Consider the following 23,986-nt stretch of genomic DNA (forward strand, 5'->3'; position numbering starts at 1 on the left):
CTAACAGGACTGCTCAGAGTATAGCCCAGGATACAGAATCAAAGAAATAGTTCCCTCAGTGACAGGATGAAAGAGATCTCAATTGATTAAAAAAACAAATCAGACATAAAGTAACCCATAACTTGTCTAAGCTATACATTTCTTGAAGACTGGCTAACAGTCAAAAACTCCACCCCAAAATATTCCTCCATCACCCAACTCCCTTTCCCAAGTGAAAAGGACAGTGAGAAAGAAAGCACATTCTCAAGTTTGACATAAAAAGTTGTGCAACTGAGCCGCAAGAGGCACCAGTTACACTATACTCTACAAGTGGAACCCTAAGAAATTTGAGGTGCACAATCAGCACATCTCTTCTTGGAGCTCTTAAGGAGCAGTGCAGTGAACTGAGGTAGCCTATCTCACTTTTTTCTTCCTTTATCAAGGACTCCCAACACAAGTACCTCACTGACTGTGTTAGTTGTGTTAGTACCCAACACGATCTTCCCTGAGGCCCCAACACACCTTGCAGCACACACAGAAAGCCTTGAGGGGGTTCAGCCCCAGCCAGCCACTGCTACCACAGTCCCGGAAACGGTCCATGAACTGTGTATACAAATCTCGTTGAATCTTAGAGAGCCGCACCAGGATCACATTCTCTTCCTTGGCAGGGAGATGAATCTTCAGCACAGTATGGCCTCTCCTAGAGAGGCAGAAATCAGAAGTGGCCAGGAAGTGTGGCTAGAAGGGAACAGTGCAGGAAGAAAACATAGCCTTGTGCTCCTGACACACCTCTCTCTCGAGGATCTCAATATGCAACCTTTCAATAATGCAGAGTAGTTTGTCACCTTGAAGAAGAAACCTGTCTTAAGGATTAACCAAACCAAGGAGGCAGAGTGGCCTGTCCTAGGTTATTATTGACTGAGTGACCAAAACCAGAGGAACCCCAATTCACAGCTTTCTCCTTTCTCTATATATGCCATCTTAAAAAGGTTTCAAAGGAACTACTTTAGATGAACCTGAGCTAGAACTACATCAACTAAGATGCTGAGACTGGTAAGGTCATAGTCCTAGAACTACCACTTCTATTCTTTCACCCAACTTGCAGATGCTAGCTCTCTCTTGCTTCTCTCAGCAAGTAAAGCAGGTGTCTCTAGTAATTTTAAAGATAACTTTTGAGTGAAGCACTTCTAGGTCAAATTTTCATAAGACTGAAATGGTAAATATCCATCATCTAGTTTTTTACACATAGCAAAGTTTATTACTAGGAAGAGCCCTCCTATTGTAACATCTCCGCTTCATAATAGCCTTAGAAAGCTCACTGCCCTCTGAGAATGCAGAAAACAGGGCACTGATCCTGGCTCACCTCTGCACAAAACCCTCCAGCAGGCTGTGCAGGACATGGCTCCGGTATCGCATGAGGCGTACGTCCTGAGGCGTGCTGTCGATACACTGCCCATTCAGGATAGGGCGTTCAAACATGTTGCTGAACTCCTGCCGAGTGCCAAGGAAGTCTGGGCGTACAAAGTCCACCATGCACCAGTACTCGATGAGGTTGTTCTGCAGGGGGTACCCAGTCAGCACCACCCTGCGGCGAGAGCGTATGTTCTTCAGAGCCTGTGAGGTGCTGGCCTGGCAGTTTTTGATGCGGTGTCCCTCATCACAGATCACCACATCAGGACCAGGGCGGCATAAGGCCTTCTCAAACTCTAGGGAGGGAAGAGGATCCGGAGTCAGAGGGTGAGAGGGCCTGCTCTTAGTCAGTAATATGAGAAGTAGGGGAGCACCCTGGAGGAGACAGAAGAAATGAAGGAAGCAGGAAAGCAAGAGTCAGCCCCCATTGGTGAAAGGGAGCCAGCCATCCAAGTTCCTGCATGTCTGGTGTGATGCTAACCTGGTCATTGACTCTTGCAACAGGTATCCCCTTCTCCCTTATTCTTTTCCTTACTTTATTTCTTTTTAGGCTAACAGTAAAACTGACCTGCAATACTAGGACTTATACCAACCAACTGGGCAGCAGAGAGCAGGAACTCAGAGTGCCAGCTCATGATTAAAAATACATCTGGTAGGAATATTCCAGACTCTTCACTGGGCTCTCACCATTATCTGCATCTTGGCTCCTTCTGAGGACTGGCTGTTAGGAGCTAACTAAAGGACAAAGTCCTTTAGTTATTCACCAGTCATTGTTAAAAGGCAAATTCATTCCAACTCTGCCACAGAAGAAAACATAGACCAAACAGTCTCACAGATGAAGAGACCTATAAAATGAATGGCCTCTGAGCACTTTAAAAACTTTCTTCCTACTGGGTACAGTGGCACACACCTATAATCTCAGCAATCTAGGAGGCTGAGGAAGGAAAATCACAAGTTCAAGGCCAGCCTCAGCATCTTAGTAAGACCTCCATCTCAAAATGAGAAATAAAAAGGGCTGGGGAATATAAAGCACCCTTGGGTTCAATTCCCAGTAAAAAAGGAAAAAGAAAAAAACTTTCTTCCCCAAATGGGCAAAAGTTCCTTAGAGAAAGAAATAGAACTATGAGTGGAAGGGTTTCCACTGAAAGCAACTAGGATAAATTCTTTTTCATAAATTCATACATAATAGTACTACTCTTCTATCTTTTTATCAATGATTTAAATACTTTATAAACCCATTGCAGTGGTTCATGCCTGAAATTCTAGCTACTTGGGAGGCTGAAGTAAGAGAACCTCAAGTTTGAGGCCAGCCTCATCAATGTAACAAGAGCCTCTCTCAAAATAAAATAAAAAGAGTTGGGGAGGGCTGGGGAGATAGCTCAGTTGGTAGAGTGCTTGCCTCGCAAGCACAAAGTCCTAGGTTCAATCCCCAGTACCGCCCAAAAAAAAAAAAAAAAAAAAGAGTTGGGGAGGTAGAACACTAATGTACAAGACCCTGGTTTCAATACCCAGTATGAAAAAATAAAAATAAAAATTTTCTTAATGTTTTCTCAGAACATCTCTAGGAAGTGGTAAAGGGAGTAATTACTCTCTCAATTGTTCTGTGAGAGAAACAGGGACAGATGGACAAGGGAGTCTCCCTAACACAAGGTGTGGCCTGCATGAAAAGTAGCACATTCTGAGAGTCACTGGAGGTTGTCTAACCTATCCTAAGGAACAGGATTTCTGGTTCATAATAATTCACATCAATAATATACTTCATACCTGACTAGCAGACATTATTTCTTTTTTCCTGAAACACCCCCACAAGTATTTCTGGGACAGGCTGCCCACCTCTACGAAACTCCTGCTGTCGATCTTCCTCATCCAGATCAATGATGACCGGGTGAGAGCGTTTCTTGGTTTTCTTCGGTCTACCTGTGGCAAAGGATTTCTTCAGAGTGAGGAGTCTGTACATTTCGTACCCCATCAGCAGCACCCCACCCTCTGACACCCAATCAGCCATCACTTTAGCACGAGATGCCATCGTCCTGCAAGAGTGAACAGAGAAAATTGTGTGAGATATGATATCTCAGTAAAGTTGGGGTATGTGTTTCTGTTTGTTTTAAAAAAAGGTGAATAGAGATAAAGTATTATTTCTTCTGGAATAGCAATAAAAGTATTATTCCTCAGGAAGAATCCTTAAGCTATGTTGCATATTTAGAACTCTTTAGTGACAAAGATTTCATATAGTATCAAGTACAGGATTTGTCAGTTGCCTGAGACTTGCCTTTCATCCCAGAGATTCCATTTGTACTGAGGATGAACTGGGTCATTGATGATTGTTAAACAGAAGAAACACAGTAATTCAATGGCAAAAGGGATGAGAAAATAAACCCCTTCAGTACATATTCATGACTAAAACCCAAGATTTGAGGGAACATTTTAAGTTGTTCCCATGATAAACATAAGGTCAGAGAAAGAAGGGTAACACGCTGCATTCCACCTGCACAGGTTCCAGTGAAAAACAGTAAACGGGCACTGATACTAGAGACCAGATAACCTTCATCACAGCCACTCCACTCATAAACATCTGAGCCCTCACTGTGTTTCACCAACTACATGTTGACTACCAGTCCTAAAATCCAAGAAAGAAGAGCAGAGGATTAACCACTTGTTGAGTCACTCAGAGTCTCCTCATTTTAATGTGGGTGACCAAACATGACAAAAAGCAGTCTCTGCAGAAAATAAAGTCTACCTTCTCAATTAGCCACGTCAATGAGGGGAAAGAGCAGCATGAACTGATGACTTGAACCAAGAAGTACTTTGGAGTTTTGGAAACAGAGTTTACTTTACAAAACAGAAATATAATTTTATTTAAATCTAAAACAAAACCAAGGTTTACACCTTTCAAAGTTGTAGAAGTTGTACCATTAAAGGTCAACTATAGACACATGCTTAAGAGAATGATGATCAGGTGTTTTAAAAAAGAGAGAAATATAAAAAGAAGTTAGAAGGTGAAAAATTCCATTCTATCATATTATTGCCATATACTGTGGAAAATGTGACCATACTCACAGATTTTTCATGATATAAAAACATCCTAAAGTGGAACACAAGAAATTTCTCAGGCTACATAACTCTGGCTTTACTGAAAAGCTGGGTAGACAGTAAAAAAAATAAGTAATAAGAACAGAGGAGGACACGTCAAGAAAACAAAAGCAACCTGGGAAGATGGAGTACATAGTCAAATACACTGCCCTAACATCCGGATCCAAGAAAGAAGTCTAAAAGGAAGAGGTAGAGAAGAGAAGGCAGGTCACCTACTTGTGTTCATCATTCAAGATGTGAACTTTAAAGAACCGAGGCTGGACTTCTTCAGGCTTGTTGTCAGCTGGAAGGGATTCAGGAGCCGGAAGCCACATGTTGAACTCTGCCAACCAGTTCTGAAGAGTATTAACCTATCAGAAAGCCAAGTCAAAAAAGACTTTTTTAAGAAACAAATTCAGCCAGGTATAGTGGCACACATCTGTAATCCCAGTGGCTTAGGAGGCTAATGCAGGAGGACTGTGAATTCAAAGCCAACCTCAACAACTTAGTGAGGCCCTAAGCAATTCAGCAAGACTCTGTCTCCAAATAAAATATAAAAAGGGTTGGGGACGTAACTCAGTGGTTAAGTGCCCCCTGGTACCCCAAGGAAAAAAAAAAAAAAAAAAAAAGCTCAGAGTTAATCTCATCAAGCTTTTTAGTGCCCAATAAAGACTTTAGAGCTTTTCAGCAGGCTGACTATGTAGAGCCTTCCCCAAAACCCTTACCGGCACAATGGCGAGGACTGTTTTGGCTGGCGTGTGGCGGAAGAGGACATCAATGAAGGAGATCACTTGCAAAGTTTTCCCTAGACCCATGCTATGGGCCAGGATACAGCCAAAGCCACTACTGGTCTTAAACCTCTCCAGGGACTCCACGAGGTTATCATACAGGAACCGGATCCCACCAATCTGACCAGGAACAAAAAGAGATAAATGTCAGAGGGGCTGGCAAAGACCAGAGCTCTATTTTCACTCACTCTTGAATTAGTCAGAATTAAGCAAATGAGTATGTATTACAATAGATCGCTGATGTGGACAGCCACAGAAGTTTCCCTATAAACTGGAGAAAACAGAAAATCATTCATCTGGTATAATGTCCCATCTGATATAAGAATCTGCTATACCAAATTCCTGACAGGGTCTTTCATTAGGCCTGGCTACCCTCAGCTCCAGATAGTTCATTCCTTCAGGGGAAATTCTTGCTGCTGCAGTTCTTAAGCTGAGTGAGTATTGCTTTACCTTCATGGAACTTTCACCCACTGGTCCTGGTTCCAGGCTTTGGATCAATATAAACTATTCTGCTCCCAACTATCAGCAAGTCCCTCTGATATCTAACAGTCATATCTGTTGTGAATTCATGCCTTCCTAATCAAAGACCTATTCTCCAGAGAACCTCTCGAGTGCCTCCTTTCTTATTCCACAAGAGGAGATGCAAGAACTATTAGGCCAAAAGTTCTAGTAACTTATATGTGACCAGGAAAATGTTGTCTCTTCTCTTTCTCCGACCCTTTATATTCATAGGAATCTTGAATTGTTACCTGCTAGGAGGAAGGATCAGGCTATTCGAAAACTACTTTATAGGACCAAACTTGAAATTCACAGCTGTGATGCTAATAACCACAAGCAGGCAATGAAGTTCCCAGCAAGAAAACAGAATGGAAAAAAAGAGAAGAGTAAGATTTGTTATACCTGATGAGGTTTCACAGCCCGTGCCAACTGTGGGGCGAGGAAGACATTTTCCTCCTCTGGAGGGTGGTTCAGGTTGACAAGAACCCGCCCAAGAGCATCATGCTGGTTTAAGGCGTCATTCACATGGGTGCCACCCTTCTCTTCTTCCTCATCTTCCTCACTGACAGACTCACTGCTGTCCACAATGTGCAGAGTGTCCTCCTCTCCAGAGCTCAGTTCAATCACCTCTGAGTCAGCAATAAAACAAAACAAAAACCCAGAGAACAGAGATAATTTACTGCTGGTTATCAGAGCAGAAATGTGTGTATCCTTAGTTAGAATTTATCATCAGCTATAAAAATTTTGAATTTGTTTCCCTCTCTCTTCCATCTTCAAGTTAAGGGGAAAATTTACATTTACTCAGGTGAGTCAGGGAAATCTGTCAAAGCTATGCTCCAAACAAAAAGAAAAAGGACTAAACTCTTCAAAAGTGCAGTCAATCTCAGGATTGGAAAGGCACCGCTGGCTGGTTCTTACCATCTCGACTGCTTTTCTCATCCTCACTGCCACTGCTACTGTCCAAACAAATGACTTCCTGGGCCAAGACCCGAGGAGGCAGTTGAGGACCATCACTTGCTCTTAAGACAATTTCCTCTAGAAAAAGAAAGATGGAAGGGAATGTCAAAACCACACTACTATCAACCTGATTTCTAGAAAAATCCTAATCATTTGGCATGTTAATATACAAAATTACAGGGAAAAAACAGTAATAAAATCAATTTGGGGAGTGCATTTTTGTCCGTTTCTATTTTTAAAGGATTCCCAGGAGGCCACAATCATACTACAGGTCTTATTTTTAACACTGCGCAAGCCCAGTGCCTCTTCTCCCTGCCATCTCCATTGCTTACCAGGCAGGAACTCCAGGGGAACAGTAGGAATTGGGGCCGCATAATCTTTCCTCTGCTGCTCCAGGCGCTTCCTTCTTTCCAACTCTTCCTGCTGAGCTGCTTTGGTAACAGGCTCCAATTGATCCTCCCGGAGTAGCTTTCTAAACATTAAAAAAGAACAATTGTGTTCACTTAAGATTTGGGTAATGTCAAGATAAAGAGGGAAATGACCATTGCTAAGCTTAGAGAAATGATAGGGAAAGAGAAGAAATCACTTAAGCCCCACCAAACCTATGCAATGGACAGGTTAAAAGAGGGATAGGGGTTGGGTGGGTTCAAGTTCAGGTAGTATTAGGCTAACATACTTTTCATATTATTTAACTTCCTAACAGATGCCCCCGTGGACTTTTTCCTGTACATACAAGAGATTGAGAGTAAAATAGGGCAATATGGTTCACAAAGCTGAAAACTGGTATTAAAAAAAAAAGGTGCTATGTAGAAAAGGAGGATTATAGGGATTCTATATCCTATCTTCAAGTTTGGAGCAGTATCTTTAAATTGTCATTATGTTAAAAAAAAAAAAAGTGGGGCAGGAGGCAAAAATGATGTTTATTTCCTTTCAATGGCAAAAGCTGTTATTTGGCAAAAGGAAAATTGTTGGGGATTTGGCAAGTTAAGAGAGTTCACATTTGCTCATCTTTAAGATCAAGGAAGAAGTCTTGTTTGGGGCCAGAAAGACCTGTGCCATCTGAAGTTGAAAAGAAGATGAGAACTCGGTTTTCTTTTTTTAAAATCTGTTCCAGTTTTGAGACAAAAGAAAACTAAAGGAAAAACAGAAAGTCTAACACAGCAGCAGTCAAAGCCCTTCCACATCCTCTCTGCATCCTACTCTGACAGCCTAGCCCAATGGTCCTCAGGTGCATCTTCACTATAAATGAGGGCACACATTTTTCCTTCAGAGAAAGGTCACTCCTGTCCAAACCAGTCCTTCTGCTACTGGCATCCTTACAATGAAGGGAAATACTTCTACTCCTTCTTCTCTCCTCTTACCCAAAGCACAGCTCACCGTATGTTTCTTCTCATGTGAGAGGGCTTCTGAGCTCTCTTCTTTTTGGGGTCCTCAGAGGCTAGGATCTTCCCTTGCGGGTGCTTAAGCTGCTCTGAAGGCTCAGACTGAGATGAGGTAGTTGAAGTGCACCGCTGCGGCTGCTGCCCATCTTCCCCCAGCTGGTCATGTTCAGTGCCACACATGCCTTCCAGGGATGGGTCTGAAAAAACAAGGGGGAAAAGGTGGCTATACTGGGTGGGAGAGAGAGTTGACACTCCTAGGTTCAAATCTCAGCTCAGCAACTTAACAGCTGGTAACCGAACACCAGTTAGATATATCTATTAAATGAAGATGCCTACATCATTATTTTAAACACTGTGCAAACAGTGTACATGCCTAGAACCAAGCCTGGCCCAGAGCAGGACTACAAAAAAAGAAAGTTATCAGACTGATATTATTTATCAGAGTGAGAAGGCTTCAAGGCCTCAGAAAACTCAGAATGGCACAAAGCTGAGCAGCTGGGTTCCAAACACAGTTCACACTCACTTGTGTGACTCTAAGCAATTCACTTATCTCTTGCCTGCCAACAGGGAGAATATTCCTTCTTTCTGTGTCTTAGAATTGTTCACCCATTCAACTTGTTGACCATTCAATGAGGGCATACATTATGACAAGCACTATCCTAGATGCTTCAAGGAATATTTTAAAGACTTCTTCCTTTCAAAGATGTATGTTTTCTATTGATGGAGATAAGTCATGTAGAGACAGATATAACATGGCAAGGTGTACTAAATATTACAGGAGGAGCAGGTCAACAGACCTAAAGAACTTAAAGATTTAAGGCATTTTTCAGCCAAAGCTAATTAGATAAACCAAGAATAATCGTGTTATGGTTACAGGAATATAAAAGACTATGCAATAAGCACACAGGAATTATATGAGGTAAAATGCATAAGAGGCCTTGAAAGATTAGCAGAATGTCTAAAGGAAATACTTGATGGGAAAAAAGGAAGATATTTCTGAATGATATTTGTTGCATCAAACACCAGCAAGGACGGGGGTCAGGATTAGGAGGGTCCATGCACACAGTCCCACTCCTCAGCCTGCTAAAGCAGCATTCTGCTAAATGGCCAGGCCTTGAGAGTCACATAAGCCATAAGCCTGTTCCCAAATCTGCCAGAACTCCCAACTACACAACCAAAAGGTCTTTCCCAAAGGTACCAGCAATCTGAAACTAGAACATAAATGCCAGAACCAAGGTGCTTTAGGCAATGCCACTTGGTCCTTAGGTAGGAAGGACCAGAGTATTTTTGTTCGTGACTCTGCGTTTAACCAAACTACAGACCTTGTTTGGATTTCACCAATTTTCTACTGTTTTTATTTTTGTCATAGGATCCCAACCAGTACACTATGTTCCCTTTAGCTACCACTTCTCCTTAAACTGTGGCAGTTACTTAGCCTATTCTTATGACTTTAGTACTTCTTTAGAGTCAAAAACACCAGATGCTGGTCACATGTTTTTTAGAGTGTTCCTCTAGTTTGGGTTTGACTGATGTTTTCTCATGGGTTAGTTTGGGGTTATGACTTTTAGGGGAAGAATATCACAGAAGTGAAGTGCCCTTCTCATCACGTCTTATCAGGGGTACATGACATCAAAATGACTTACACACATTATCATTTGGTAAATGTAGTATTTGCCGTTTCTCCACTATAAAATAATAACCTTTCTGTATTTTATTCATCAGAAGTCAAAAACTACGCTCAGCCTACATTCAGGAGAAGAGAATTAATTAATAAGCTCCATTTTCTGGAAGGGAGATTGTCAAGAAGAATTTCAGAATAAATACTAAAACCAAAAAAATATTTGGGGAGAGAAACTTTGAGGTTATGCAAATATCCTTTCTTTTAAGTTTTGTTTGTAATACCAAATTTCATATTTAATACTGAATTTACTATTGAACCCAGGGGTGCTTAACCACTGAACTACATCTCCACCCTTATTTATTTTTATTTAGAAACAGGGTCTCACTGAGTTGCTAAGTGCCTTGTTAAGTTGCTAAGGCTGGCTTTGAACTCATAATCCTCCTGCTTTAGCCTCTCTGGGATTACAGGCATGAGCTGTGCCCAGCCCTTTTTATTTTTAATTTTGAAAGTAGACTGGGTGCGGGAGTGCATATTGGGGACTGAACCAGGGGTGCTCTACCACTGAGCTACACACTCCGACACTTTTTATTTTTGTTTTGAGACTGGGTCTCACCAAGTTGCCCTGGCTAGCCCTGAACTTGCAAAACTCCTGCCTCAGCCCCCTGAGATGCCGGGATTACAGGCACATGTCAACCACCAGTAAATCTTACCTGGAATAAGTATTACCGTGGTATTCTAATCCAGGTTTTCAAATTCCTTATTTTCTTCTACATAATTCTAACTTTTTCTATAAAGGACATTTGTCCCATCTATTTCTTTATTTATTTAATTTTCTCTCCCCGCCCCCCCCAGTGCCTATGGGGTAAGAAACACTCACCCCTACAGGCTTTTGTAAATAAGAGGTAGGGTTGCTGCCAGTGTTGATAAGTGAACCAATGAGCTATTGTCCCCAAGCTAAAAGAAAGACAATGGGTCATCATCCTATGCACTCAGCCACCATTAACAAATAACAAATGGATTGTCTTACCAGTCAGTGGATTATCCAGGGAATCATGAGCATCTCAGACATTCTGTTACTGCTCACCTTCTATAACCTGGCATAGTCTTCTTGCCCTTTTATTGTTCTAGGTTCCTTAAGGTCCCTTTAACATTGATGCCAAACTCCAGAATGGCATATAGTTGGAAACTAATGCTTCCCAAGAGATAAGAGGCAGGGATTCAGTATGCACACTGGAGTCACACTGCTGGGGTTTGAATCCTAGCTCTGCTGCTTATAACTTTGTTAATAACAAAATGATGCCAGGCACAGTGGCACATGCCTGTAATCCCACAGACTTGGGAAGTTGAGATAAGAGAATAACAACAAGTTTGAGGAGAGCCCCAGCAATTTAGCAAGATCCTGTCTCAAAATAAAAAATAAAAAGGACTGGGGATGTGGCTCAGTGGTAAAGCTCCCCTGGATTCAATCCCTAGTACTGGGCGGAGGGGGGGACAGGGGTGCCTAAATCCCTTGCAGTCTTGCCCCAGTTAACATTCCCCTCCATTAAGGTTGGTCTTTAATTCCAGTTAAGAATACATAAGGGGCTAAGGAGTAGCTCCTTGGTAGAGTGTAAGGCCCTAGAACTACAAATAAAATAAAACATGGACATAAATAGCTCTCTTCTGGAAGATATTACTATTCAGACCCCGGTCTGCCTAACTCCATGGAACTTCATGCTCACATTGTTCAGTCTAATAGCACACAAAGCTCTGGGGCCTTCATCAGTCATATCAGGTGGCAAAATTTATTTTGTAGCAGAACTCAAACCTCAATTATATATCCTAAGCAAAGATCAGAAATATGAAAGCAAAAGGAAAGCAGAAATGACACAAACTGCATTTTATTATTTAAAAAATGAGCATTTCTTATATACACATGTACACGCTCCCCATAAGGTTGTAGGCTGCATCTTCATTTTAAACCTCTCCATGTGAGATTACCACAAGCTAGCCACTACTGCCTCTCTAGTTGAATTCAGTTTAGCTGAACACGTATTTGAGTATTCATTATATACCAGGTCCTGAGACAAAGCACAATGAGATGGACCACGTAGGGAAAGATATATGCAGTGTGGTGAGTGTCTAAGAGCAATAATTACTTGAAGAAAGGACACACTAATCCAGACTGACCTAGGACTAGGAATGGGGGTACTTCCTTAAGAACACTGAGATCTGTGATTAGTCTAACAGAATGGCAGGTAAAGTAGGAAAGAACACTCTAAAAATATATGCATATAAGAAAAAGGCAAAGAGCCTTAAGATAGAATGGCTGCGAAAATATATGTAGTTCAATATTGGCTAAAGTAAGTGAGGAAGCAATGGAAGAATAGGCTTCCAACCCAATAATCACTTCCTCATCTCTTTTTAGGAGCTCCTTATGTGCCACCACACCCAGTTCTGCCTTTGTTTTTTGAAGACCAAATGGGAAATGTCAAGGAAGGAATCAGTTGAGGAATGCTCAGGATGGGACCTTGAAATTCTACTAACATTGTAAGGCAGCTTGGGACCCGAGGTGATTCTAGCCGCCACTGCGCACTCTAGCTGAACTGCTGCCCGCTCACTCCTCTCAGTTGCGGCTGCCAGTAGCTCCCAGAAAAATGTACCGCAGACATGAGGTCTCACGCAAGAGACTTTATTATGCGAACGACTAACACGTCCGCTCCAGGGTGAAAAGAAAGGAAAAAAAGAGGGAAGATGGCGTGTGCACTTCTCCCAGATATTGGAATCTCCCGGGCTGGAAGGAACTAGTAGAGGAGGAGAATACTTGCAAGCTGACTGATGAACCAATAGCTATCTAGCACGTTAGGACGTACATGTGGGAAGCAGGAAAATGGCGGCAGCGTAAGCCGGAAATTCCTGTAACCTAAGAGGCGGGCAGAGCGCAGATTGACAAGTGGTTGGGAGGCCGAGTATCGGCTTTATATTATAAACATGACCAAGAGGTTAAAATGCCACACTCACACTCCCTTCACTATTACCAGTGGATCCACAGTAGGTCTTTTACAAAAGGCCTCACAGAGAGAGCAGAGCCCAGGGTGGCAAGAAGCATTAAGAATGCAGTGTAGGGGGCTAGGGGTGTGGCTCAGTGGTACAGGCTTCCCTAGCACGTGTGAGGCACTGGATTTGATCATCAACATCACATAAAATAAATTAATAAATAAATAAAATAAAGGTACTGTGTCCATCTACAATTTAAAAAAAATTTTTAAATGCAGTGTAGGAGCCGGGCACAGTGGTGAAGTCCTATAATCCCAGCAGCTCGGGAGGCTGAGGCAGAAGGATCACAAGTTCAAAGTTAGCCTCAGCAAAACTGAGGTGCTAAGCAACTCAGTCAGATCCTGTGGCTACACAAAATACAAAATTGAGCTGGGAATATAGCTCAGTGGTAGAGTGTCCCTGGGGGAAATCCCCACTACCAAACAAAATGTAGTGTAGGGCTGGGGTTGTAGCTCAGTGGTAGAGCACTTGCCTAGCACGTGTAAGGCACTGGGTTCAAGTCTCAGCACCAGATATAAATAAATAAAATAAAGTCCATCAACAACTTTTTAAAAAAAAAGCGGGGGGGGGACCAAGATGGCAGACTAAAGGGTGACTACAAATTTCATGTCGCTCCAGAAATCAGGATTCAAGAAGAGGAGGTATTGAGAGACTCAGGACCAACTCAGAGCCGCTGGGTGAGTCTCTCCCACTGGGCGAGGGTCAGCCTGGGCGGCAGGCCCAGACCCCAGGCAGTTTCTCAGAGCAGGGCCAGGCAGCTAGAGGCTTCTGTGAACAGCCAGGCTCCCCCTTATGCACACAGCCAGGATCCCTCCGGCAGCAGGCCCCAACCCCACGCAGCTTCTTGGAGCAGGACCGCCAGTGAGAGGCTTTCAGGAACAGTCAGCCCCCCCCCACCCCCCCGACCCAGCAGCGGGCAAGGACAGCAGGCAGCTTCTCGGAGCAGGGCCAGCCAGCGAGAGGCTTTCTCCCACAACTAGGCTCCCCTGGCCTGGGTGGCAGGCAGGACACAGGCCCAAACCAGCCATGCCAGAGCCCACAGTCCAGTTCCCCTTTGGCAGACCATTGGTCAACAAGTGGAGGCACCTCTGCCCGCTAGCAGGGAATATACCCCACCTGAAGGCCACCACCCCTAGAGGGGCAACTTTCTTGTGGAACACTGCATTATCAAGTTCCTCCAAGACTTCAGGATACTGAAGGCTAGGAGGTGATATAATGGAAATCTACAGGGACACTATAAGCCAAAAGAGGAAATCTGCAAGATCCCAGAGTTCCACTGATAACCTGACCAATATGAGAAAACAAGGGAAGAAAATGCTACATCAATAAAACCCAATGATAGCATGGCAGAAGAAATGTAAGAAGGGAGTTCAGAATGTACATAATGAAAATGATCATGGAAGCAAACGAAGAGATGAAAGAGCAAATGAAGACTTTGAATGGTCGCACCAATCAACAGTTAAAAGAGCAAATGCGGGAGGCAAAAGATCACTTCAATAAAGAGTTAGAGATACTGAAAAAAACAAACAGAAATCCCTGAAATGAAGGAAACAATAAACCAAATTAAAAACTCCATAGAAAGCATAACCAATAGGATATAGCACCTGGAAGAGAGACCCTCAGACATTGAAGACAAAATATTTAATCTTGAAAACAAAGCTGACCAAACAGAGAAGATGGTAAGAAATCATGAACAGAATCTACAAGAATTATGGGATATCATGAAAAGGCCAAATTTAAGAATTGTTGGCATTCAGGAAGGCACAGAGAAACAAACCAAAGGAATGAACAATCTATTCAATGAAATAATATCAGAAAATATCCCAAATATCCCAAATCTGAAGAATGAAATGGAAAATCAAGTACAAGAGGCTTATAGGACTCCAAATATACAAAATTACAACAGACCCACACTAAGGCACATGATAATGAACATACAAAATATGATAATGAACATAAAAAATAAAGACAGAATTTTACAGGCTGCAAGAGAAAACAATCAAATTACATTCAGGGAGAAACCAATACGGATATCAGCAGATTTTTCAATCCAGACCCTAAAAGCTAGAAGGGCCTGGAACAACATTTTTCAAGCCCTGAAAGAAAATGCATGCCAACCAAGAATCTTATACCCAGCAAAATTTACCTTCAGATTTGATGATGAAATAAGATCCTTTCATGATAAACAAAAGCTAAAAGAATTTACTAAAAGAAAGCTGGCATTACAGAACATTCTCAGCAAAATATTCCATGAGGAAGAGATGAAAACAATGATGCAAATCAGCAAAGGGAGGGAACTATCCTAAAGGAATAGTCAAATAAAGGTGAAACCACGTCGTGTCAAAAAATGAAAATGAGCCAAATGACTGGGAATACAAATCATATCTCAATAATAACCCTGAATGTTCTAAACTCATCAATCAAAAGACATGGACTGGGAGATTGGATTAAAATGAAAAATCCAACAATATGCTGCCTGCAAGAGACTCATCTCATAGAAAGAGATACCCAGACTAAAGGTGAAAGGATGGAAAAAACATACCATGCACATGGACTCAGCAAAAAAAGCCGTAGTATCCATCCTCATATCAGATAACGTGGACTTCAAGCGAAAGTTAGTCAGAAGTGATAAAGAAGAACATTTCACACTGCTTAAGGGAAGCATAAATCAGCAAATCATAAAACTCATAAATATCAGTGCCCCAAACATTGGTTCATCCATATACATCAAACAAATCCTTCTCAATTCCAGAAATCAAATAGACCACAACACAATAATACTAGATGATTTTAATACACCTCTATCACCACTGGACAGATCTTCCAAACAAAAATTGACAAAGAAACCACAGATCTCAATAACACAATCAATAATTTAGACTTAACAGACATATACAGAATATACCATCCAACAAAGAGCAAATACACTTTCTTCTCAGCAGCACATGGATCCTTCTCTAAACCATACCATATTTTATGCCATAAAGCTAATGTTAGCAAATACAAGAAGACAGAGATACTACCTTGTATTCTATCAGATCATAATGGATTGAAACTAGAAATAAATGACAGAATAAAAAACAGAAACTTCTCCAATACCGGGAGATTAAATAATATGCTATTGTATCATGAATGGATAACAGAAGACATCAGGAGGAAAATAAAAAAATTCTTAGAAGTAAACAAGAACAAAGACACATCGTATCAAAATCTCCGGGACACTATGAAAGCAGTAATTAGAGGAAAATTTATTTCATGGAGTGCATTCAATAAAAGAAGAAAAATCAACGAAAAAAAGACCAACACTACAGCTCAAAGCCCTAGAAAAAGAAGAACAGAGCAACACCAAAAGTAATAGAAGACAGAAAATACTTAAAATCAGAGCTGAAATCAATGAAATTGAAACAAAAGAAACAATAGAAAAATAAATAGTTGGTTCTTTGAAAAAATAAAATTGATGAACCCTTAGCCACACTAACAAAGAGAAGGAGAAAGAAAACTCAAATTACTAAAATTCGGAATGAACAAGGAAATATCACAACAGACACAAAAGAAATACAAAACATAATTAGAAGCTATTTTTGAAAATCTATGCTCCAACAAAACTGAAAATCTCAAAGACATCAACAGGTTTCTAGAGACATATGAATTACCTAAACTGAACCAGGTGGACATACACAATTTAAATAGATTAATTTCAAGTAATGAAAGAGAAGAAGTCATCAAAAGCCTACAAACAAAGAAAAGTCCGGGGCCAGATGGGTTCTCAGACGATTCTACAAAACCTTTAAAGAGGAGCTCATTCCAATACTTCTCAAAGTATTCCATAAAATAGAAGAGGAGGGAACCCTCCCAAACTCATTCTATGAAGCCAATATTATCCTGATACCTAAACCAGACAGAGACACATCGAGGAAAGAAAATTTCAGACCAATATCCTTAATGAACATTGTCACAAAAATTCTCAACAAAATTTAGCATATCACATACAAAAATATATTTAAAAAGATAGTGCACCACCATCAAGTAGGTTTTATCCCAGGGATGCAAGGTCGGTTTAACATCTAGAAATCAATAAATGTCATTCACCATATCAACAAACTTAAAGTCAAGAATCACATGATTATTTCAATAGATGCAGAAAAAGCATTTGATAAAAATACAGCATCCCTTCATGCTCAAAACACTAGAAAAAATAAGAATAGTAGGAACATTCCTTCACATTGTAAAGGCCATTTATGCTAAGCCCATGGCCAATATTATTCTAAATGGTGAAAAACTGAAAGCATTCCCCCTAAAAACAGGAACAAGGCAGGGATGTCCTCTTTCATCACTTCTACTCAACATTGTCCTTGAAACTCTAGCCAGAGCAATTAGAAAGAACAAAGAAAGTAAAGGGATACAAATAGGAAAAGAAGAACTCAAACTATTTGTATTTGCTGATGACATGATTATACATTTAGAGGAACCGGGAAATTCCACCAGAAAGCTTTTAGAATTCATAAGTGAATTCAGTAAAGTAGCAAGTTATAAGATCAGTGCTCATAAATCTAATGTATTTTTATACGTAAGTGATGAATATTCAGAAAGAGAACTTAGGAAAACTACCCCATTCACAATAGCCTTGAAAAAAATAAAGTACTTGGGAATCAATCTCACAAAAGAGGTGAAAGACCTCTACAATGAGTACTACAGAACACTAAAGAAAGAAATTACAGAAAACCTTAGAAGATGGAAAGATCTTCCATGTTCTTGGATAGGCAGAATTAATGATGTCAAAATGGCCATACTACCAAAAATGCTATACAGATTCAATGCAATTCCAATTAAAATTCCAATGACGAACCTCACAGAAATAGAGCAAGCAATCACAAAATTCATTTGGAAGAATAAGAAACCCAGAATGAATGAAACTAAACCCCTATCTCTCACCCTGCACAAAAATCAACTCAAAATGGATCAAGGACCTTGAAATCAGACCAGAGACCCTGCATCTTATAGAAGAAAATGTAGGTCCAAATCTTCAACTTGTTGGCTTAGTATCAGACTTCCTTAACAGGACTCCCATAGCACAAGAAATAAAAGCAAGAATCAACAACTGGGATAGATTCAAACTAAATAGCTTTCTCTGAGCAAAGGAAACTATCAGCAATGCGAAGAGAGAGCCTACAGAGTGGAAGAAAATCTTTGCCACTCATACTTCAGATAGAGCACTAACTTCCAGAATCTATAAAGAACTCAAAAAACTCTACACCAAGAATACAAATAACTCAATCAACAAATGGGCTAAGGATATGAACAGACACTTCACAGAAGATCTGCAAGCAATCAACAAACATATGAAAAAATGTTCACCATCTTTAGTAATAAGAGAAATGCAAATCAAAACTACACTAAGATTCCATGTCACCCCAATTAGAATGGCGATTATCAAGAATACAGGCAACAATCGGTGTTGGAGAGGATGTAGGGAAAAATGTACACTCATACATTGCTGGTGGGGTTGCAAATTAGTGCAGCCACTCTGGAAAGCAGTGTGGAGATTCCTTAGAAAACTTGGAATAGACCCACCATTTGACCCAGCTATCCCACTCCTCGGCCTATACCCAAAGGACTTAGAATCAGCATATTACAGAGATACAGCCACATCAATGTTCATAGCTGCTCAGTTCACAATAGCCAGACTGTGGAACCAACCTAGATGCCCTTCAATTGATGAATGGATAAAGAAACTGTGGTATGTATGTATATATATATATATATATATATATATATATATATATATATATACACACAATGGAATATTACTCAGCTATAAAGAATAATAAAATTATGGCATTTGCAGGCAAATGGATGAAACTGGAGAATATCATGTTAAGTGAGATAAGCCAATCTCAAAAATCCAAAAGAGGAATGATCTCATTGATAAGTGGATGATGACACATAATGGGGGGTGAGAGGGGGGCAAGAATGGAGGAAGGAGGGACTGTATAGAGGGAAAAGAGAGGTGGGAGGGGTGGGGGGAAGAAAAAATAATGGAATGAATCAATCATCATTACTCCATGTAAATGTATGAATATGCAAATGATATGCTGTTACTCCATGTACAAACAGAAACAACATGTATCCCATTTGTTTACAATAAAAATAAATTAAAAAAAAAAAAAAGAAACCCAGAAAAGCTAAAGCAATCCTTAGCAAGAAGAATGAAACAGGGGGTATTGCAATACCAGAGCTTCAACTATACTACAAAGCAATAGTAACAAAAACGGCATGGTATTGGTACCAAAATAGACAAGAAGATCAATGGTACAGAATAGAGGACATGGACACAAACCCAAATAAATACAATTTTCTCATATTAGACAAAGGGACCAAAAATATGCAATGGAGAAAAGATAGCCTCTTCAACAAATGGTACTGGGAAAACTGGAAATCCATATGCAACAGAATGAAACTAAACCCCTATCTGTCAACCTGCACAAAACTCAACTCAAAATGGATCAAGGACCTTGAAATCAGACCAGAGGCCCTTCATCTTATAGAAGAAAAAGTAGATCCAAATCCTCAACAGGTCGGCATAGAATCAGACTTCCTTAACAGGACTCCCATAGCACAAGAAATAAAAGGAGGGATCAATAACTGGGATAGATTCAAACTAAAAAGCTTTCTCTCAGCAAAGGAAACTATCAGCAATGTGAAGAGAGAGCCTACGGAGTTGGAGAAAATCTTTTCCATACATACTTCAGATAGAGCACTAACTTCCAGAATCTATACTCAAAAAACTCTACACTAAGAATACAAATAATCCAATCAACAAATGGGCTAAGGAAATGAACAGACACTTCATAGAAAAAGATGTACAAGCAATCAACAGATATATGAAAAAATGTTCAATATGTCTAGTAATAAGAGAAATGCAAATCAAAACTGCCCTAAGATTCCATCTCACCCCAATTAGAATGGCGATCATCAAGAACACAAGCAACAATAGGTGTTGGAGAGGATGTGGGGGAAAAGGTACACTCATACATTGCTGGTGGGTCTGCAAATTAGTGCAGTCACTCTGGAAAGCAGTGTGGAGATTCCTTAGAAAGCTTGGAATGGAACCACCATTTGACCCAGCTATCCCTCTCCTCGGCCTACACCCAAAGGACTTAAAATCAGCATATTACAGAGATACAGCCACATCAATGTTCATAGCTGCTCAGTTCACAATAGTCAGATTGTGGAACCAACCTAGATGTCCTTCAATTGATGTATGGATAAAGAAACTGTGAGATATATATATATATATATATATATATACACACACACACACACACACACACACACACACACACACACACAATGGAATATTACTCAGCCATAAAGAATAATAAAATTATGGCATTTGTAGGCAAATGGATGAAACTGGAGAATATCATGCTAAGTGAGATAAGCCAATTTCAAAAAACCAAAGGACGCATGATCACGCTGAAAACGGATGATGATACATAATGGGCGGTGGGAGGGGGGGCAAGAATGGAGGAAGGAAAAGAGGGAAAAGAGGGGTGGGAAGGAAAAAACAACAGAATGAATCAAACACCATTACCCTATATAAATGAATGATTACACAAATGGTACGCCTTTACTTCATGTACAACCAGAGAAACAACATGTATCTCATTTGTTTACAATAAAAATACATAAATATTAAAAAATTATATATAAGGAAAAAAATAAGTGTCAGATTGTTGGAATAATGGTTAGAAGCACCCAATAGTACTGGACTAGGAAGAAAGATTACAGACTGTGTCTGTAGTGCGGACTATGTGCCCTTATTGAGAAAAAAAAAAAAAAAGGAATGCAGTGTAAACCTTGGCTTAAGGACAAGTTATACCTGCTAAGGAAGAAAGGTGCCACAGCTTGTGTATCCAGCTAGATATAAGAGCTAAGAGAAGCTGCATCTGCAGTTCAGGAGAAGAACACATGATATGGAGTCATGAGTCAATTCCCAGTCCCACAAAAATAAAAATAAAAACAAAAATAAATAAAGAACAGGAAAGCTTTAAAATAGAGCTTCAAGTTAGACTAACTACCTTCCCAATTCATTGCCCTCTTCCATCTGTCCTCTTTGATTTCCATCTGAAACACTACAGGAGGAAAGCTCAGCGATTCTGTTTTCCTTTAAAAGAATTCATTCTTTTCAGACACCCCAACTCATCCAAAGAGTTAATTCATCCACAACATTTTTGTATTCCTCCTAACTCACAGCTAAAAATTCTTCTCTCCTAAAAAGAGAAGCCATCAAATGAGCAGCTAGATGAACAGCAGACTCCCAAGAAGGGGACAGCCATCACTATAGGCCACTTTTACCAACACTGCAGCTTGGCCTACAAACCAACCACACTTGAGGCTGGGTTGGCACACTTCAACTTAGTGTTTTGCTGGTTCCTCTGAAATGGTTCTGATAATGACCTTTGACACTCTCCTGATCTTGCTTGTTTCTATTTCACAAGCAAATTTGTTGAGCAACCATTTGGAGGTACAGCTGGAGGTAAGGTTATAGAGTAGGCAGACAGTACAGAAATCAGAATATAGAGAGCAGGTCTTAAAGGTCAGGCCAAGGGGTTTGAAATTGATCAGTAGAAACTTGTTGCTGACTGTTGTATTCCTTGTTTTGGATTCTGCAAGGCAAAGTGGGCTGCTCATGGGAAGGGAAAGAATAGAACCTGCTGGACTTTCAACATAACAGATTCGCTATCAAACATTCATTCCAAGTTATGAGGTCTGGTTTTGTGAACTCCTGTCTGTCATGGGGTTGGATGTAGCCAAGTGCAACAGCAATTTTAAAATGATCAAAGTATATATAATTCTTAAGCACAGTTAGTTCAGACGCAAATTCCCCCCTTTTGTCTATATAAGAGATATAAGTCTAAGCCAAATCCATTCCTACTGCCCAGCATTCTTAGAATGAATCCTCACCCTCTAGATTCAACAACTACCTTTTGCTTGTTAGAGTTTTAGTTTAAACATGTTCTAATATTTAAAGTTTATTGTCAATGTTTTACAAGTGCTTCACTGCTGCTTCATGATGCTTATTATGAAGTTTCTGGATTGTGCATAATATTATAAGCCACACGTTCAATGAACTATTCTTATTTTTAAAATTCTATAGTTAAATTTTCCCTAAGCCAAAATGTAACTTCACTATAGGCTCTTTTATATCTATAGTATATTGAATACTGAATCATTTAAATTCACAATTTAAGCAAAATAATTTAATTTTCAAAAAATAACCCTCCCCAATTCTAGAATATAACCTATCTCCTGAGAAAAAAGAGAAGTCCAGCAAATAAGTGATACGAAGCCAGGTATGGTGGCACATGCTTGTAATCTCATTGACTTGGGAGGCTGAGGCAGGAAGATAGAAAGTTCAAGGCCAGCCTCAGCAAATTAGTGAGGCCCAAAGCTACTTAGTGAGACACTGTGTCAAAATAAAAATAAAAAGGGCTAGAAATGTGGCTCAGTGGTAAAGCACCCCTTGATTCAATCCCTAGTACTAAACAATAAATAAGTTAACAAGATAACAAATGTAAATTAAGTATTGGCTTGGCTTAAAAGTCAATGACTATTACCACCCTAACTCAGGATCACAGTCAGGGCCTGGGTACAAATACTTTCTGAACTTTCTCCTTCACGTGAGCCAGCCATGAAGAGCAGTCACCAGTTATATAAACACCAAAGAACACTTACATAAGCTTCTTGGGAGTGAGTTATAAGCCACATCACAACTTTTACTAGGCAAACCAATGGGGGAAAAACTTCAACATTTCATTCAATGAGGGCATAAGGTACAAACACTTCCAGGGTCCTTCCTCTTTCTCTTCTTCTCTATAAAAAAGATTAGTGGACTCCAAGTCTCACCACATTTCCTGATATGATGAGATAACCAATACCTTTGATGTATATGGCTAAAAACTGCAACAATTTTTGTTTTGGCAGTACTGGGAATTGAATCTAGGGGTGCTTTACCACTGAACTATACACACAGCCCAGAACAAGAAGCTGAGAAGTCTATACTCCAAGGCAGATACCTGGTAATTCATATTCATAGCAGTGAATGTGTAACCTTTGGCGGTTTAGTCCCTAAGCCCTAAAGAGTATTTTGCCAGAGGCGCCAGAGATTCAAACATTCAGCAGAGACCACCATCAAGCCAGCAATAGGGGGTGTATAGATCAAATCTCAAATACCCACTGACAGAATTCCAAAGGTCCGCCAAGACTAATTCCAACTACTAGAACTTCCAGTTTACAACTCTGCACCACCCCCACTACAGGAATACACAATTTGTCAGCACTCCCCAGTCTATCTCACCCTCCACTGGGTGTTTGGAAGCTCAGAGCTACCACAACCAGTTTTGCTTCCTAGCTACAAAAACTGGCAGCTAGGTGAGGAACACAAAGACATAGAACTTAACAACCCCCAGTCCTTGATCCAAGAGTTACGGAGCCAAAAATAAACAGAAAGAATGAAAATTCATCTCTGCCAACAGTTTTGCCCACCTCAGTGGAAACAAGTCCCTTATTTCTCACTAAGATTTTGTCAGTGTATATGTGGGTATGTGGGGGGGGGGGAGTGTGTTCTCATTTTGAGGATAAGTTTGAAATAAACATACATATATTCATATTATTTACTTTCACTTCAGTTGTTTTCTTCTGTATCTGTTTATTATTTAGCCTTGGTTTGACTTAGGTAAGGTATAATAATATGTGGGTTTGAGTTGTTTAGATCTTACAATTTGCTTGTTTGTATCTTTTTTTTCTTTACTCTCTTTCCTAATAGCTGAATTTTCCTATTCTTTCTTCCTCTTTTATTTTTAATGACTTTTAATTTTTTTATTCCTCCTTCTTTACAGTCACTATCTGCTACCTATCTCCCTATCTCTCCTCTTTTCACTTTTTAAAAAAATATTTCAAACTTTTTCTTGACTTCCTACCCTATTTTTGCTTCACTTTGCCCTTCCTCTAAGAGTGGCTGGAAAGTGATTGAGACACTTCAGTTCATAAAGTAAAGATACTGCTGCCAAGCAATGCTCACAATTCAGTCAAGCAACAGTGAATCTGACTCCACACATAAACTAGCCCTACCTAAACCTCAACATTTCTTCAACAGATTGAACTGGGGAGATAAAAACCACAAACCAATAACCAGGCCCCAAAAGGAACAACCAGAGCAAGACCTCAGGTCAGACCTGTGGACA

General features: G+C 40.2%; 1 protein-coding gene across 3 annotated transcripts in view; it reads right to left on the minus strand.

Moving 5' to 3' along the window:
* The window catches only part of Rad54l2 (RAD54 like 2), a 143,774-nt gene that overhangs the window by 22,182 nt on the left and 97,606 nt on the right, over positions 1-23,986 (minus strand). For all 3 annotated transcript variants that reach the window (XM_047564624.1, XM_047564623.1, XM_047564622.1), the window contains exons 3-11: positions 8,079-8,280; positions 7,034-7,173; positions 6,663-6,779; positions 6,147-6,373; positions 5,184-5,366; positions 4,696-4,829; positions 3,223-3,419; positions 1,343-1,685; positions 502-679 (exon numbers count right to left, since the gene is read on the minus strand). In XM_047564624.1, coding sequence (XP_047420580.1) covers positions 502-679; positions 1,343-1,685; positions 3,223-3,419; positions 4,696-4,829; positions 5,184-5,366; positions 6,147-6,373; positions 6,663-6,779; positions 7,034-7,173; positions 8,079-8,280 — 1,721 coding nt within the window. The remainder of the gene's footprint in view (positions 1-501; positions 680-1,342; positions 1,686-3,222; positions 3,420-4,695; positions 4,830-5,183; positions 5,367-6,146; positions 6,374-6,662; positions 6,780-7,033; positions 7,174-8,078; positions 8,281-23,986) is intronic.

This window comes from Sciurus carolinensis, chromosome 9 (genome assembly GCF_902686445.1).
Source record: "Sciurus carolinensis chromosome 9, mSciCar1.2, whole genome shotgun sequence".
NCBI lineage: Eukaryota > Metazoa > Chordata > Mammalia > Rodentia > Sciuridae > Sciurus > Sciurus carolinensis.